The sequence below is a fragment of the Callithrix jacchus genome, chromosome 4, assembly GCF_049354715.1.
Source record: "Callithrix jacchus isolate 240 chromosome 4, calJac240_pri, whole genome shotgun sequence".
Lineage (NCBI taxonomy): Eukaryota > Metazoa > Chordata > Mammalia > Primates > Cebidae > Callithrix > Callithrix jacchus.
The window spans coordinates 76016736-76036037 of record NC_133505.1 but is presented as its reverse complement, the minus strand read 5'-3'; the positions used below and the strand labels follow the sequence as shown (position 1 = coordinate 76036037).

General features: G+C 41.0%; 1 protein-coding gene across 2 annotated transcripts in view; it reads left to right on the top strand.

Moving 5' to 3' along the window:
* Positions 1–19302, top strand: part of B3GAT2 (beta-1,3-glucuronyltransferase 2) — a 117260-nt gene that overhangs the window by 52923 nt on the left and 45035 nt on the right. For both annotated transcript variants that reach the window (XM_008994649.6, XM_054254158.2), the window contains exon 2: positions 13122–13266. In XM_008994649.6, the coding sequence (XP_008992897.1) occupies positions 13122–13266 (145 nt within the window). The remainder of the gene's footprint in view (positions 1–13121; positions 13267–19302) is intronic.

Genomic DNA, 19302 nt, shown 5'->3' with positions numbered 1-19302 from the left:
CCTCAACTTCAGACCTTGTTATTGGTCTATTCATAGTTTCAGCTTCCTCCTGGTTTAGGCTTGGGAGGACACAGGAGTCCAGGAATTTATCCATTTCTTCCAGGTTTACTAGTTTATGCACATAGAGTTGTTTGTAATATTCTCTGATGATGGTTTGAATTTCTGTGGAATCTGTGGTGATTTCCCCTTTATCATTTTTTATTGCATCTATTTGGTTGTTCTCTCTTTTATTATTAATCAATCTGGCTAGTGGTCTGTCTATTTTGTTGATCTTTTCAAAAAACCAGCTCTTGGATTTATTGATTTTTTGAAGGGTTTTTCATGTCTCAATCTCCTTCAGCTCAGCTCTGATCTTAGTTATTTCTTGTCTTCTGCTGGGTTTTGAGTTTTTTTGATCTTGCTCCTCTAGCTCTTTCAATTTTGATGATAGGGTATCAATTTTGGATCTCTCCATTCTCCTCATATGGGCACTTATTGCTATATACTTTCCTCTAGAGACTGCTTTAAATGTGTCCCAGAGGTTCTGGCACGTTGTGTCTTCGTTCTCATTGGTTTCGAAGAACTTCTTTATTTCTGCCTTCGTTTCATTGTTTACCCAGTCAACATTCAAGAGCCCGTTGTTCAGTTTCCATGAAGCTGTGCGGTTCTGGGTCTGTTTCTGAATTCTGAGTTCTAACTTGATTGCACTATGGTCTGAGAGGCTGTTTGTTATGATTTCAGTTGTTTTGCATTTGTTGAGCTGTGCTTTACTTCCAATTATGTGGTCAATTTTAGAGTAGGTGTGATGTGGTGCTGAGAAGAATGTGTATTCTGTGGATTTGGGGTGGAGAGTTCTGTAAATGTCTATCAGGTTTGCTTGCTCCAGGTCTGAGTTCAAGCCGTGGATATCCTTGTTGATTTTCTGTCTGGTTGATCTGTCTAGTATTGACAGTGGAGTGTTAAAGTCTCCCACTATTGTTGTGTGGGAGTCTAAGTCCTTTTGTAAGTCATTAAGAACTTGCCTTATGTATCTGGGTGCTCCTGCATTGGGTGCATATATGTTTAGGATCGTTAGCTCTTCTTGTTGTATCGATCCTTTTACCATTATGTAATGGCCTTCTTTGTCTCTTTTGATATTTGTTGCTTTAAAATCTATTTTATCAGAGATGAGAATTGTAACTCCTGCTTTTTTTTGCTTTCCATTAGCTTGGTAAATCTTCCTCCATCCCTTTATTTTGAGCCTTTGTGTATCCTTGCATGTGAGATGGGTTTCCTGGATACAGCACACTGATGGGTTTTGGATTTTTATCCAATTTGCCAATCTGTGTCTTTTGATTGGTGCATTTAGTTCATTTACATTTAGGGTTAATATTGTTATGTGTGAATTTGATACTGCCATTTTGATGCTAAGTGGCTGTTTTGCCTGTTAGTTGTTGTAGATTCTTCATTATGTTGATGCTCTTTAGCATTCAGTGTGATTTTGGAATGGCTGGTACTGGTTGATCTTTTCTATGTGTAGTGCCTCTTTTAGGAGCTCTTGTAAAGCAGGCCTAGTGGTGACAAAATGTCTGAGTACTTGCTTGTTCGCAAAGGATTTTATTTTTCCTTCACTTCTGAAGCTCAGTTTGGCTGGATATGAAATTCTGGGTTGAAAGTTCTTTTCTTTAAGAATGTTGAATATTGGCCCCCACTCTCTTCTGGCTTGTAGTGTTTCTGCCGAGAGATCTGCTGTGAGTCTGATGGGCTTCCCTTTGTGGGTAACCCGACCTTTCTCTGTGGCTGCCCTTAGTATTCTCTCCTTTATTTCAACCCTGTTGAATCTGACGATTATGTGCCTTGGGGTTGCTCTTCTTGCGGAATATCTTTGTGGTGTTCTCTGTATTTCCTGCAATTGAGTGTTGGCCTGTCTTGCTAGGTGGGGGAAATTTTCCTGGATGATGTCCTGAAGAGTATTTTCCAGCTTGGATTCATTCTCTTCGTCCCCTTCTGGTACACCTATCAAACGTAGGTTAGGTCTTTTCACATAGTCCCACATTTCTTGGAGACTTTGTTCATTCCTTTTTGCGCTTTTTTCTCTAATCTTGGTTTCTCGTTTTATTTCATTGAGTTGGTCTTCGACTTCAGATATTCTTTCTTCTGCTTGGTCAATTCGGCTATTGAAACTTGTGCTTGCTTCGCGAAGTTCTCGTATTGTGTTTTTCAGCTCCTTTAATTCATTCATATTCCTCTCTAAGTTATCCATTCTTGTTATCATTTCCTCGAATCTTTTTTCAAAGTTCTTGGTTTCTTTGCATTGATTTAATACATGATCTTTTAGCTCACAAAAGTTTCTCATTATCCATCTTCTGAAGTGTAATTCCTTCATTTCGTCACAGTCATTCTCCGTCCAGCTTTGTTCCCTTGCTGGTGAGGAGTTTTGGTCCTTTCTAGGAGGCGAGGTGTTCTGGTTTCGGGTGTTTTCCTCCTTTTTGCGCTGGTTTCTTCCCATCTTTGTGGATTTGTCCGCTGGTCATCTGCATAGTTGCTGACTTTTCGATTGGGTCTCTGAGTGGACACCCAGAATGTTGATGGTGAAGTATTTCTGTTGCTTGGTTTTCCTTCTATCAGTCTAGCCCCTTCGCTGTACGACTGCTGAGGTCCGCTCCAGACCCTGCTTGTCTGGGGTGCACCTCTAGCAGCTGTGGCACAGCGAGGGATGCTACCAGTTTCTTTTTCTGCTATCTTTGTCTCAGGATGATGCCTCCCCAATGTCAGTCTTTTGGATATAGAGGGGTCAGGGAGCTACTTGAGGAGACAGTTTGTACTTTATAGGAGCTTAATTGCTGAGCTGTGAGCTCTGTTGTTCATTCAGGGCTGTTAGGCTGCTATGTTTGATTCTGCTGCAACCGAGCTCATTAAAAAAACCCCTTTTTTTTCTCAAATGCTCTTTGTTGAGGGGTTTGGGCTTTATTTTTGGATGTCCGTTGAGGTCCTGCCCAGCTAGGACGCAGACTAGCCACTGTTTGCCTGCCGAGGCTCCGCCCTGCTGTTGTGAGGCTCGCCCTGGCTGTGCTGTTCTGTGTTCTCCGCCACGCCCTGCGGCGGAGTCTCTCTGTTGTAGCGGGTTGCCTCGGCAACGGCAGGCTGCGTCAGCAGTGGGCGTGTATCTCAGTAGGGACGGGTTGCCTCGGCAACGGCTGGCTGCGTCAGCGATGGGCGTGTATCTCAGTTGGGGCGGGTTGCCTCGGTAATGGTGGACGCCCCTCCCCCTCAGAGCATCTCGGGCCGTCTGGACGGGACTTGTTTGAAATCGTGGTTTTGTTTGTCCCACTGGGCCACCCCTAATGCTCTGTCCCTGCAATCCCCTGGGCTGGCGCAGTGTCCAAGTCCAGCTCAGTCTCAAGTCCAGCCCTCTCACGTCTCCAGTTGCCGGTTCAACGGGGCACCCAGACAAGCGTGCCCTGTGGGGAGCGCTGGGTAGGGCTGGCCGCCACCACCCCGGCTGCCGGCTTCGCCGGGCGGAGGTTCTGCCTGGCGTCCCGCGTCTCCTCTTCACTTGGGAATTTCCCCGTTCTGTGGGCAACAAAGATCAGTCTGGAAATGCAGCTCAGACTCACCTCTCTGTGGACACAAGAGCTCCAATCCTGGGTTGTTCTCACAGCACCATCTTGAGTCCTTCGGATTCCCTCTTTTTTAATTACTTGGAATAGTTTCAGAAGGAATGGTAACAGCTCCTCTTTGTATGTCTGGTAAAATTTTTCTGTGAACCGATCTGGACCTGGGCTTTTTTTGGTTGGTAGGCTCTTAATTGCTGCCTCAACTTGAGACCTTGTTACTGGTCTATTCAGGGTTTTGACTTCTTCCTGGTTTAGGCTTGGGAGGATGCAAGCGTCCAGGAATTTATTCATTTCTTCCAGGTTTACTGGTTTATGTGCATAGAGTTGTTTGTGGTAATGTCTGATGGTGGTTTGTATTTCTGTGGAATCTGTTGTGATATTGGGTGGTTTTTCATTTATTATAAATCATGTCCGTTTCTGACATTTCTCATCATTCTTATTATGGTTTATTTTTAATGGTATCTTTATATAGATACTTTTCACACTAAATATTTTGGAACAGTCTCTATTTTCATATATACAAGAATATTGCCTTCACACATTTTTTAAATGCATGGCCCATTTGATCTGGTTTCAGTTTCCCACTTCAAAGAGAGGAATTCACTATCTCCTGTGACAGCATCAGGTGGTTCATCAATGTTGATTGGCATGCAGACACAGCATTGGAACTACAGTTAGGAATGATGAGGACACTGTGGCAACAGGGGAGCATTAGCACTGCTGAGAGGGGCACAGCTGCTCTAGGCCACTTTCATAATATCATGTCAAGGGTACACAGATTCACCATTATTTATTTTGTTGCTCAAATTGTTCCAGCTTTGTCTACTAGGAGCTGTTTCATTTGGCTGTGTCCCTCTGACACACACCCACCAATATGGGTTTGTTCATTTTTTTATTATTTGAATGCTTCTTTCCTTTCTGGCTCCTCCAGGCTCATCTGTGTATTTCCTATCCCAACCCTAGAATCAGCCATTTCTCTAACAATCCCTGGTTTCTTTTGTAAGAGAATGGCATTAGAAAATGCCACAAAGGTAAAGTGTCATTCTCGTCACATCATAGCAAGGGTAAATACTATCAGCATGATTTACCACTGTGGATGTTACCCTTGATCATCTAGCCAAGATGGATGCTGAAGTCATTAGGAGAGAGATGCAAGAAAGAGGAAGAAAAGCAGACTTTATGTTAATTTTCAAGCTTGTTCCAAAGGAAAGTTATGGGTGTGTTTGATCATATAAATATCACTATGTTTTAGAAAATATCACGTTTAGGGACAATGAAATTGGAAAGAATCCTTGCTTCCAAATCATGACCTCTTATTCAAATCTTCATCATAGTTGCACTGTTCTTTCCTTTTTGTTCTTAGTTCTTGGGTCCCATTGGATTAGGTGCGTTTCATTTGTTTTTTGCTATTGAAATTGTTAGTTTAAAAAGTAGGATACAGAATGTCACATTTTTTATTTTAACTCCACTTCTTGAAGTTGCCTATAGCATTTTAAATTTCAGAAGATCAAGAATTTTATTCATTTCCCTTTGGAAAAAATAAAACAAGATTTTAACTAATGGCATATCTTCAAGGAAGCTAAAGGCATTTAACTTTTTCTATTTTACTCTAAGGGCATTCTGATGATTGCCTGAATGTGATCTTCTGAGTGTTCCAGTCCCTGGGGCTGGCTGTTAGCCATCTCCTAAGGAGGGTTGAAAAGGATGTAGCTGAAAGCTGCAGAAAGAAAAGTTTGCTAAAGAAACAGAAGCTGCCAGCCTGGGCAACATAGTGAAACCCTGACTCTACAGAAAATTAAAAAGCTGGCCAGGCATGGCATGCCTGTAATCTTAGCTACTTGGAAGACTGAAGTGGGAAGATTGCTTGATCCCAGGAGTTGGGGGCTGCATTGAGCCATGATTGCATCACTGCACTTTCAACCTGGGTGACAGAGTGAGACCCTGACTCAAAAAGAAAATGGAGCTGGTTGTTGGTAAGGGTCAGCAGACTGGAGTGCATGGTAGTCACCTGCCTCCTTCCTTTCCTAGAGAAGATGACAACATGATGAATAAGCACCATCACCCTGGAATACTTTAAATGGCATTCATCCTGGAGGAGTATGCACATGCACCAAATATATCTTGTGTGTCCTTTGTAGCCATTGGGTCTATGGAAATTACTCTGGCTGTGCGTTTGGTTGATTAACATTGCTATGCAAGCTCTGTCCATATAGTTGGAAGTTATTGCAGGAGGAATACACCACAGAATATAACTTTGGCATTGAATAAATGGAAAGAGAGTGCTTTTGGGGGACAGACCTGTTTGTAATATTATAACTCTTAAAAATACATGAATTGCTGTCCCTTTATCATAATATCCATTGCTTTATTTCTCTGTTTTAGATTGGAACTCACACCAGGCACCTGAGGTTTTGCTTGGTATATAACTGCTATTTTGTGATGAGAAAGTTAGCAAAGCTTTTAAATACTGAGAATATTTTAATTATATGAAGATACTTTTAATAGTCAATGTTGTTACATTTTCCCCCCCTCAGAAAATAACAGGGCTGTTAAGGAATCCTTAAAGAGCACAGATTGAATGAAAATCACATAGAACAAAGGTTAGATCCCAGGGGTGAAATGAATAAGGTGTGTAAATAGCTGTGCTATTTTCCTTTGAAATGCCTGGCACACTCTATGTAGTGTAGTGGTCAAGGATTGAGGGGCTAATTCTTTGATGAAGCATTCTGCATGGAATCTCTGCAGGGCATAGATGGTGAGGGCATCTGGACCTTTTTGAATTTCTAAACTAATTACATGACAAACTTTTTAAAATTTAGCATACCTGGAAATATCATTCTGCCACATCACCTGCATTTAATTTTTTATAAGGTCATTGTCTCGCCTTTAACACCCAGCCCTCTAGAAAAATAAAGCATGAGCAAATGTTAGCTTTGAGTTGCTTTCAGTAATTTGGAGTGCGCTCAGCAAAACCTACATTTTCTAGGATGAAATTGGTACAGAAATGCAAAGCTTTGCTTCTTTGATTCATCTTGTTACCTAGAACCTTAGGTCATTCTGTATTCTGTGGACAAAATCCTACATGCCTTTCACAGCCCAGCTTAAATGAAAAGTCAAACATAAAACATGCTGAATTTCCATGGCCATATTTAATTGTTCTAGTGGTCCTGCAGTTATAGTTTATTCTTTTTAATTCCTTTTAATGGCAATTTATCTTTTCCTTTTTTAAAAATGTCTTTTGTCTGCTATTTATTTATTGACTGTCTTCCTCTTTGATTATGAGCATGTCTCTTGCACAGCACAGATACTGATTATTAAGTGGCCCACATTTTTTTTTTATTTCTTATTTCTATTTGTTTCTTATTCTTTCTTATTTATATTTTTTTGAGTCAGGGTCTTGCTTCATTGCCCAGGCCAGAGTGCAGTGGTATAATCAAATCTCACTGTAATCTCTACTTCCTGGGCTCACCTCTCACCTCAGCTTTCCAAGTAGCTGGAACTACAGGCACACACCACCATGCCTGGCTAATTGGGCCCACATTTAAATGACTAGTACTTAAACACTTGCCAAGAGTTGCTTCACACCTGTTCTATGCAGGGCACAACCTTGTACGTTCTTAAGAGAGCACAGAGGCATGAGATGGGGTTTGCCCACCAGTTTTTCAGAGATTTGAATATTTAGTTTTCTGGGCAAAAGTAGTTTAGGAGCTGAAAAATCATAGCCATTTTAAGAAGATTATCTTACTCCAAAAATCCACAGTACTATTTTTATTACCTTATATACAAAGCTATTCTGTTAATTTTTTTATAAGTATATATTAGGTTTAACTTGGTTTCTCTGTGTTTGCCATCTTTAACATTTAAGGCCAAAACATTGAAATATTTTTATTTTGTTAGTATGTGGGAAGAGGAGCCTGAAGTTGGAGTGAATTGGGGAGGTGGGAGGACTATATTTTTGTGAAAATTTTAGTAAATTTCATAGGTTTTTGTCCCACCTATGGATAAGTCCTAGGATACAAAAGCATTTAATGTTAATATTGATTCAAAAATTAAATCACCAAAACATTGCTGAAATTAAAGACCTAAATAAATATAGAGAGATCATGTTTATGAATTAGAAAATTCAATATTGTCAAGATGTCACCAAATTAATATATAGACTCAATGCAATCTCAGAATTTGCCGAAATTGGCAGACTCTGAAATTCATGTGGAAATGAAAAGGATCTATAATAGTCAAAACAACTTTGAAAATGAAGGATAAATTTGGAGAACTAATACTATCTGATTATAAGACTTACTATAAAGCTATAGCAAATCAAGATATTGTGGCATTAGTATTAAGATCACCAAAGAGACCCATGAACCATATTAGAGCATCCAGAAATAAACCCATACATATATGCATAGCTGACTTTTGAAAAAGTTGTAATGGCAGCTCAGTTATTCCAGGATAATTAGATAAAGTTGGAACAATTAGTTATCCATATACAAAAAAGAAAACTTCAATCAGTTCCTCATATCATATATAAAAATTAACTGAAAATGGATCATAATCTAAATATATGACCTAACACTATAATACTTACAGAAAGGAGGAGAAAACCCTTGTAACCTTGGTTTAGGCAAATATACATATATATATTTTTTCTTGTGAGACAAGGTCTCACTCTGTTGCTTAGGCTGGAGTACAGTGGCATGATCCTGGCTCACTGCAAACTCCACCTCCCTGGTTCAAGTGATTCTCATGCCTCAGCCTCCTGAGTAGCTGGCATTACAGGCATTCACCACCATGCCAGCTAATTTTTGTATTTTTAGTAAAGACGGAGTTTTACCACTTTGGCCAGGCTGGTCTCGAACTCCTGACCTCAAGTGATCTGCCCGCCTCAACCTCCCAAAGCGTGCCAGGATTACAGGCATGAGTTACCATGCCTGGCTACAAAAATATTTTAAATAGAACATCAAAAGCATGATCCATAAAATGAGAAATAGATGAATTGGACTTCAAGATGAAAACTTCCATTTTTCAAAAGACACTTATAAGAATGAAAAGCTGAGTCATGGACTGGGAGAAAATATTTATAAATCATATCTAATAAAAGATTTGTATGTAGAATATATAAATAACTCTCAAAACTCAATAGTAAGAAAACAACCTTTTTTTTTGAATGGGCAGATGATTTGAATTTTTTGCTTAAGAAGAGATACAGATGGCAATAACCACATTAGTCATTAAAATAATGCAAATTAAAACCATAACGGGATGCCACTATTAATAATACCTATTAGAATTACTGAAATTGAAGATTGACCATACCAAGTATTGGTGAGGATGTGGAAGAACTTGATGTCTCATATGCTGCTGATAGGAATGTAAAATGGCAGAAGCACTTTGGAAAATAGTCTGGCAGTTTCGGAAAATGTTAAACATACACCTAGTACATGATCCACTCATTCCACTCCTGGGTATTTATCTTAAGAAAAGAGAAAGAAATTCACATAGACTTGTAAACATGTATTTAGTTTATAGCAGCTTTATCTGTAATAGCCAAAAGTTGAAACAATCCAGATGTCCTTTAGCAGGTGAATGTGTAAACTGTGTTATGAACCACACAATAGAATACCATCCAGCAAAATAAAGGAGTGAACTCTTAGTATACATTACAAGTAGATGAATCTCTTTTGACTATGCCAAATGAAAGAAGCTATATTTACATACACACACATTCACATACACTCTATGTGCTAAATTATTACATTCATACAAGATTCTAGAAGATTCAAACTAATGTATAGTTACAGAAAAAAGATTGGGGTTCCCTGGCAATGGGTGATATAAAAAGGGACTGGAAGAATGGATTAAAAAAGAGTACAAGGAAACTTTTGAGGGTGCTGGGTATGTTAATTATATTCATTGTGGTGATGGCTTCATGGCCATATATATATGTCGAAAGATGTCTAATTTTACACTTAAGAGAGGACACAAACAGATGGAAAAACATTGCATGCTCATGGTTAGGAAGAATCAATATTGTGAAAATAGCCATATTGCCCACAGTAATTTATAGATTCAATACTATCCCATCAAACTACCATTGACCTTCTTCACAGAACTGGAAAAACCCACCTTAAACATCATACGAAATCAAAAAACCCGCATAGCCAAGACAATCCTAAGCAAAAAGAACAAATCTGGAGGTATCACACTATCTGACTTCAAACTATACTACAAGGCTACAGTAATCAAAAAGGATGGTACTAGTACCAAAACAGATATATAGACCAGATGGAACAGAATGGAGGCCTCAGAGGCAATGACACTGATCTACAACCATCTGATCTTTGACAAACCTGACAAAAATAAGCACTGGGCAAAGGAATCCTTGTTTAATAAATGGTGTTGGGAAAACTGGCTTGCCATGTGCAGAAAGCTGAAACTAGACCCCTTCCTTATAGCTTATAGAAAAATTAACTCCAGATGGATTAAAGACTTAAACATAAGACCTAACACCATAAAAACCCTAGAAGAAAACCTAGGCAAAACCATTCAGGACATAGGCATAGGCAAGGACTTCATGACTAAAACACCAAAAGCGTTGGCGACAAAAGCCAAAATAGACAAATGGGATCTAATGAAACTTAGGAGCTTCTGCACAGCTAAAGAAACAGTTATTAGAGTGAACTGGCAACCAACAGAATGGGAAAAAATTTTTGCAATCTACCCATCTGACAAAGGGCTAATATCCAGAATCTATAAAGCACTAAAACAAATATACAAGAAAAAAAAGCAACCCTATCAAAAAGTGGGCAAAGGATATATGAACAGACACTTTTCAAAAGAAGACATATATGAGGCCAAAAAACATATGAAAAAATGCTCATCATCACTGGTCATTAGAGAAATGCAAATCAAAACCACATTGAGATACCACCTCATGCCAGTTAGAATAGCAATCCTTAAAAAATCTGGAGACAACACATGCTGGAGAGGATGTGGAGAAATAGGAACACTTTTTGTTGTTGAGAGTGTAAATTAGTTCAACCACTTTGGAAGACAGTGTGGTGATTCCTCAAGGATCTAGAAATAGAAATACCATTTGACTCAGCAATCCCATTACTGAGTATATACCCAAAGGATTATAAATAGATCTGTTATAAAGACACATGCACACGTATGTTCATTGAGGCACCATTTACAATAGCAAAGACATGGAACCAACCCAAATGCCCATCAAAGATAGACTGGATAGAGAAAATGTGGTACATATACACCATAGAATACTACACAGCCATACAAAAGGATGAGTTTATGTCCTTTGCAGGGACATGGATGAATCTGGAAACCATCATTCTCAGCAAACTGACACAAGAACAGAAAACCAAACAATGCTTGTTCTCATAAGTGGGTGCTGAACAATGAGAATGTATGGAGACAGGGAGGGAAACATCACACACTGGGGTCTGTTGGGGGGTGGGTGGCTAGGGGAGGGATAGCAGGGGGTGGGGAGGGATAATATTAGGAGAAATAACTAATGTAGATGACGGGGTGATGTATGCAGCAAACCACTACCATGGTACATGTATACCTATGTAACAGTCCTGCAAGATCTGCACGTGTAGCCCGGAACTTAAAGTAAAATGTAAAAAATTTTTAAAAGTACATTTTATTCTATATTAGTATTTCAGTGATCCTAAGACCACCCCTTTTGGTGGTTTATTAGGACCTGTAGCACTCAGTATATAGTCGTACTTAGGGCTAAGACTTATAGTGACATAGAAGGATACACATGTGGATTAGTAAGGGAAAAACAACATCAGGCAGGGTCCGGGGAATCCATGTGCAGGTTTTCTATGTTCCCTCCGTCCCTCTGAGATCACACGGAGCACACCTTCTCTCCAGTAGTAATAATGTAGTCAGAATTGTACAATGATTATACCCAGGTGACCTCATTTAAGATTCAAGAGTTCAGGGGTTACATTGGGGGTTTGTCATATAGGCAGGCACTCCTTGCCAACCAAAATTTCGTATTCCCAAAAGGAAAGCAGTCGTTCAGTGTCCCAGACAGACAAAATAACCTTATAAGTAAGGAAATGTTTCGAAAGCCACATTCTTGGACATGCTTGCATGCAGACCTTTCTAAAGATAACAGTCTCAGGCTTGTTAACACTGCACTCACTTGTACCTCAGCGTGTTAAAAAAAAAAAATCATAAAAGTTAGTAAGAGCTAGCACAAGATAGTTGCAGTTCATTTATTGAAAAAATGATAGAGACTGTAAAAAGCAGTAACTTCTGATTTGAAGGAGACCAATGCAGTGAGACCCTCATTACCTGGAATGCTTAAATCCTCATACCCTTAAATCCTCTTTTTGGAACAAGGTAGGATAATAAGTAAAACCAGGAAGCTTGGCTAATGGGAGGTTCTGATTATTTTTAGTCTTTAATAGTATGACTTTCATTTCTATTGTATTTGAAAATGTTTTATATCATTTTTTCTTTCATAAAAAATTCCTTGGTTCATGATCATTATTTAACCACCACTTAACTGATCATGACTCAGTTCAGTTCTATAGCAAATAAACAGTAAAGCACTGCTGTTGAAATTACAGTTACCTCAACAACAAGACTACCCAGTTGTGCAGGTTATACCTTGTCCAAGGCACACCCAGCTGTGAGGGTGCATGGAGCTTAAGTCCACCTCCAGCCTGGGGTGTGTCTGCCCGAGAAGGGGGCACTTTTTTCTAGTTTGTGCAGAGATGCCTTTTGGGCTGTTCAACACAAGCCATGGAAAAAGGTGGTGGTAGCAATATTCTCCGACAGTACTGTCTAATATCAGCAAGCTTTTTTGTATCTATCTCTTTCGCCTTCAAGAAATCCAGCTGGTAACTTTCAGTTGAAGATCATGTTTAACCAGGATTCCACTATATGTAACAAGGACAAGCAATTCCAGTGGTCTCTAGTTTGGCCCAATTGCCCTTGAAAGCAGACAGATTTTTAGGATATGTGTTTCTTTTTATCACTCTGGAAGAAGCCAGGTTCAGTTCTGTATCTGAATCCCATTATTGATGTCCCCAGCCAAGATTTCTGTGTATGTATAGCAATAGAAAAGTCAGAGAAAGGACAATCCTATGGCTCCTCTGAGTGAAGTTTCTGTTCTTCCTAAGTAATGAAGTTTTCTAAAGGGGAATTAAACTTTCTCACCTTGGAAGATAGAAGTATTGTTTGAAGCTTCAACTTTGAAACAAATAGAAAATATCTGATAGTTGCAACTCAGCTTCAAATAAGTTATGTACAGATATTAACACCCATTTTATGTGTCCTAAACCTTGAGCCACCAGCCCAATGTATGACGGAGTGGAAATCATGGCACTGAGCAACCAGCCTAAAGGATGGAGGCCGTGGTCTAGCAGCGGAAGGATTCTGTTTGGAAACCTTCAGCTTTTGAAATCTACACCACTGTCAGCCCCACTTCTTCTAAGTAGAGCACATTCATTTCCTCTGTCTGTTTCCTAAGGAAACTTAAAACACATATCTTTTCCCTTTTTATAGATGCGAACCACTCGCAAGGTCTCTGTCTGGCCTGTGGGCCTGGTTGGTGGGCGGCGCTATGAACGTCCGCTGGTGGAAAACGGCAAAGTCGTCGGCTGGTACACCGGCTGGAGAGCGGACAGGCCTTTTGCCATCGACATGGCAGGTGAGGAGTGTGGGTGGTGACATTTGTTCCTGCTGGACTGTTCTTATGATGCTCCTGTTTATACTGGATGAAGAAAGCTTTAAGAGACAAATTTGGGTAAAATCCTAGATCCTATCATATTCAGGAGATGAAATATTTAAATCTTCAAAACAGGCTCTTTGGTTAGATCAAGTGGAAACTGATTTCGAGGGTGGTTAGAAAATGCTCTTGCTGTTCCATTTTGTCACCTGTCTTTTTATCCCACAAGCATCTATGTGGCAGCTACTGGGTTGGCCATTGGGGATTCCTGGTAAGAGCTAAACCTGGCACCTGTCTTCCAGGGGTCTGTTTGCTGGAACCCTTTGGCTCCCTTCTCTAGAAGGCCAATATTAAAATAGATCGTGAGTATTGATAAATTTAATAATGATATAAAAATTGACAAGTCATTTTAATGTTTATTCATACGTTTAGTGCTTTATCGATATATTTAATATCTAAAATATAAACTTGGATTTCTGGTATTTCAAGCATTTATTAACTTTGAGTATAACTGTCTTAAAGTTTTTATTCCCTGAACAACCAGCTGAATTGAATTAGCCCTGAAGTAGACCACACATTCTAAAATGCTACTTTATCATAAAGTGACTCATTTTCTGTGGGTTATAGAAAATGTTGCCTGTGATAACTGTGGAAGGATGGACTTTGAAACATGAGGCTCAGAGGCAAAAAAAAAAAATTCAGTGACATCTATACTCTAAAAGATGAAGGCAGAAAGGCTCCAAAATTGATCTCATCAATCTTGGGCTCTGAAGCACAGCTCCGTCGGGCTGCCAGCCTCTGCTTGCCCCATCTTCTGTGCATATTTCCCAACTGTAGTCAGGATCTCTGTGCTCAGAATTCTGATGGGATGGAGGCTCTGTTCTGAACTGGATTTATCACTTTTATTCTGACAATGCTATAAATCTGAGGGAGCCAGAATACAAAGAATACTAGGAGTCATCTGAGGGGCAAAGCACTCATGGACGTCTGTGTGGTAGGTCTTGTCACATTGCATCATGGGAGAAGACAAACAGGAAATTTTTACTCAACATTTAACACACATCTCCAGAGCGCCAGGCCACCGCTCAGGGCCATGCTGACCTCTCCATCCCTCCCTGTCTCCAGCTGTATGCTTTGGTCTTCAGTTCTGGCAGCTCCAGAGCTAAGCTGACATCTCAGCCTAGGTCTATACCTGGAGGCAGACGGAGAGGCAGCAGAGCCATCTTGGACAGTCCCAAGGACTCTCAAAAGAGGCCTGCCCTTGATCCACTCAAAGAGCCCGTGACCCTGAAAACATAGGGAATAGCGTATCTTTTAAAAATCAGGCTTCTTGCTGACTAGAAGTGTATTTTTGAGCAGAAAATTTAGACCACGTTAGGGAAAGTCCTTCCACTTTTGTGGGACGTAGTTTTCTTTTGTATAAAGTGAGGCAGTTGCAGGATATGACCACGAGGGTCCTCCAGTACAGCTCTCCTTTCCTGGCCTCCCACCTTGGGACACTCAAGTGAGAGCCCAAGCCGGCCTGCTAAGTGAGGATTGTGACTGCTCAAGCATCTGCAGACAGACTTTTGCTCCTGATCTTCCCCAGAACCTGGTTTCAACACATGTCTCCTTACATGTAAGATGTTTCCCCATTTCCTTGCATGAATCATGCAAGGTTAGGGTAACTTGGGTAACTCTTCCTGGATTTTAATGTAGGAACTTTATGTAGATGAATAGGTATCCAATAGACCTGTTGAATATTTTGCATTGGTTCCCCCAGAATTTGCATCACATTGATATTTCTAAAATTAAAGATGCATGTGTTTGTGCATGAGGGCTGACCTAGCTAGGATGCCAAATTCTGTGGGAATTCTTTTTTTCCATGACAAGACCAATGTTTGGATTTTTCTAAGCATTTCAGTATATTTTCAAAGCATATTAAAAACATACCCATTGTAATAAAATATGAATGAGTTCCTTCTCTGTATTCATTATCCTTGTTTTAAAACAGGAATAAAGTGTCTGTCTCTAAGAAGACAACTTTTGTCACACTAAATAATTTTTTTCACTTCACACATGAACTTGCTTTGCATCTTAGCTTTCAGTAAATTATTGATATTTTTGGAAGTCTTTAAGTGTGAGTGATTTGGTTGATAGGATAATGATTCCATTTTTGAGGCAATTTGTTCTAAATCTAACTTGAAAATTGATGGCTTTGTTTAGATTCCACATACAATTCATTTATTCTCTGGGAAGAGTGAAAAGATCTTTTAGGCCTTCATGTTTAACTGGTGCTTCCTACCTCATTTCCAAGTTACATGTATGTACACACACACACACACACACACACACACCATCTCTAGAGGGGGAGCGACGGGGCACATCCCTGCTGTGGCAAGGACAGTCTGAGGAGCTCTACTTTGAAAATGACTCTGTGATAGTCAAGTGAGAGGACCATTTTGGAGTCTGTGTCTATCTTGCATTTGCAAAGCGGATTAAGAGAAATGAAATTTAAAGAGCCCAAATGGATCATTTGTGGGTTTGAGCATATTCAGTAGAAGCCCCCCAGAGCCTGTCCTATTTGTATTTCTTTGAGGTCATCACATAGCCGTCACTGAAAACTCATTTGAGTATCAGACATTGAAGCTGTAATGTTTCATGTCATTCTAGTAGTTCTTAGACTATCATTTTATTGTCATGTTGAACTTACTTGATGCTGAAATTTTGCCCTCATGAAACATTGTTCTGAAATAATCTTATGTTTACAACTGTAATGGCAGGATTAAGATTGTTTCTGTTCCATAGGAAGACATTCTTTTAAAACTGTGTAATGATTACTGCTTTAAAAAATTAATATGCCCACCTACAAGAAGGAAAGGTAACACTGGTGGCATGCAGTTGGCTTCACAGTGGACCAGTGGCCACATAGCTCTGCCAAGCCAGCAAGACCCTGGGAGGTTTCTATTGCCTGCCTCAGAATTCAGTTGCTACACCTCAGGCATCTGAGGACTGGCTGAAAGCAAGGAAGTCCACACAAAGTTTTAGCTCTGTTTTGAAGGGAGGCAGTTAATTTCAAGTGACAGACTCACTTCAGCCACTTCCAGGAAGGTGTCAGTAAGAACCACGGCTTGAAAGAACTGAGCTTAAAGCAATCTTCAGCCACACCAGGAGGTGTAGATTTGTTCAAATTTAGAACTCAAAACAGATATTTTTAAGGAAATTTCAACATTGGTGTGTGCCTTATTCCTGACTGTAGGATATGGCAGGTAGGACATGGTGCTCATGACAGTGTATGCAGTTCCCAGTTGAGTTGCTGGCACACAGTAGGTACTTTATTCTGCTAAAAACACAACTAGGTGTACTGCAATTAGATTGTGACATCACCTGGAGTTGGTGCAGACCCCACAAGTTAGAGAGCACAGTCTCCAACAAGACTGCCCTTACTTCACATGCCCCCACACGCTGGGGAGCCCCAGGCCACCCGCACTTCTGACCAACTGACTGCATTGGGTGTTTCCCACAATTCCCAAGATCCCCTCAGGTTTGCTAATTTGCTAGAATGACTCAAGAACTCAGAATAGGGCTATACTTATACAAATTATCATGTAATTAGTGCTCTAAAGAATACAAATGAAGTGGCACACAGGCCAGCGGGTCCAGGTGGAAGGAGCAGGCTGGAAGCATGCCAGTCTTCTGCGCCTTTTCCTCATACAGGCAAAGTCTAGGAAGGCTTAGTTTTCTGTCCTGGAGTCCTGTGCTCCAGGGTGAGTCAAAGCCCTGGGAATGGCAGCCTGGAGTTGCATCCTCAGGGCTGGCATTTAAAGTGACTGCAGGGGAGGAACCAGGGAAGGAGACAAAGCTCAGCAAGAGGGGGTTAGGGTGGGTGGTGGCAAGTTCGTGGGAAAGAAGAGGTGGATGAACGATGCATTCCGTTGTTGGGTGTGGGAAGAGAAGGACCCTTGGTGAGTATGGGAGAATAAGCCAGAGCATTATGGTCCAAGCAAAGTTAGGTTTCTGGCCTAGTGCAGTGGCTTATGCCTGTAATCCCAGCACTTTGGGAGACTGAGGTGGGCCAATCACCTGAGGTTGGGAGTTCAAGACCAGACTGGCTAACATGGTGAAATTCTTTCTCTACTAAAAATACAAAAATTAGCTGGGCATGATGGTGAACACCTGTAATCCCAGTTACTCAGGAGGCTGAGGCAGGAGAATCACCTTAACCTGGGAAGTGGAGGTTGCAGTGAGCTGAGATTGTGTCACTGCACTCCAGCCTGGGCGACAGAGGGAGACTGAAAAAAAAAAAAGGGTTTCTAATGGAGCAGAGAGGGAAAGATTTGATCTGGGAAAGGTTTGGGGAGGTTCTGTCTTGGCAAGACAGGGATTGGAGAGGATATGGTGAAGGTGGGTGGCCAGGAGATGTGGGTTAGGAAGAGGAAGAGTGCAATGACCGCTGAGGTACTCTCCAACTCGAGGGTTGTGTGATTTTGACAGGTTCTGATTCGAAGGACTGAGGTGGTGGAAGGTGGTGCACCTGGTATGCTTTTCTTCTTTTGGCAGCCAGCTCCTCCTCGCCTGTGGCCTATCACCGGCTCTCTAGTTGGTGGTAGTTTCTATTCAGTGGTGGCTTAAAAGGCCCTGACCTTTGTCGTGAGTGGGTAGAGAGTTGGGGGCGGGGGGAGCATGACTAGGAGACAGGAGGACCAGGAGACAACTCCTTCAGGAAATGCGGCAGCAAATGAGTAGGGAAGACAGATGGTGGCAGTTTGAAGGGGCAGAACAGCTTTTTCTTTCTTTAATGATAGAGGAGGAGAAATTGAAGTTTTAAGTAGTAAGTGTTAAAAGTCCCAAAGGAGAGGAAATGAGAGAGATCAGGACCTTAGATGAACAAGTTCACCTAGATAGAGTCACGTCTGACTCCCAGATAAAAGGTGAGATAAGTAAGGAAGCCAAGGGCTGGGCAGGTGGAGGGGCCAGTTGTTGGAACTGACCGCCTGCCGAATGTTAATAGAGGGAGAAGTGACATTTGGCTGAATTCCACACACACTGAACATAGCAGCCCCTGGCCTCAAGGAATTTTATCTCTGGCAAAGATAGAATGGCTACAACAAGAGCATAGCTGATGTGTTGCGGGATCGAAAATGGGTACAAGTGGAATGTTTGGGGGTTACATTTAAAGAGAAAACCACTGCCACTGGGGGAGTTTCGGGAAAGGTCTTGGGAAGAGGCAGCATCTGAGAGGCACCTTTGATGCTAGGCCCATATCAGGGCAGTGACTGTTCATGGGTGAGGTGTTTTTGGAAGAAGAAAACCCTTGGGAAGGTAGCTCTTGGGAAGGGCATCTGTGGTCAGATGGTGAGGACCAGTTACTAAGATGAGAAGATTTTCTTCATATCCATGGACGTTGGAGAGTCTGAAGTTTTTCAAGTAGGGGACTGATGTGATTAGAAATACAGTTTGAGAACCACATGTTGGCAGGTGCAGGATGAATGGGAGAGAAGGGCTGGGGCTGGAGGCTCAGGCAGCCATCTGGGTTGTGAGCCAGTAGGGGAGTGGGAGGTGAGAGGAGGTCTTAAATACCACAGCCATTAGGGACTTATACAATTTTAACAGTCTTTTCAGATTATACTCATAAATCAGCAGACATTTAGATCTTTTTAACACCTTCTTCTGTTGTATGGTATGTATTAAATTTAAGTTTGATTAGTTTTAATTGGTGTAATCTGTATATCCTTTGAGTTATAATTTATGTGTCGAAAATACGGTGAGGTTGGGTAATTAAAACATTCCGTTAACCAGAATGCCAGTTGTGTAAAAATAGGAGCCTACATATTAGGGGAAAAAAATCACATTGCCTGACTGAAGTTTCCAAGCTCAGACTTCGCTGTGGGTGTGTGGTCCCAGTGGAGGGTGTAGAGGCTGGAAATGAGGAAGATGGTGATCACGCCTGCCTGCGCCTCCTGCATCCACACCTCCTCTCTCACATGTCCCTTCTCCCTCAAGGCAGGATGACTGTTTCAGGAATGCAAACTGGATTCT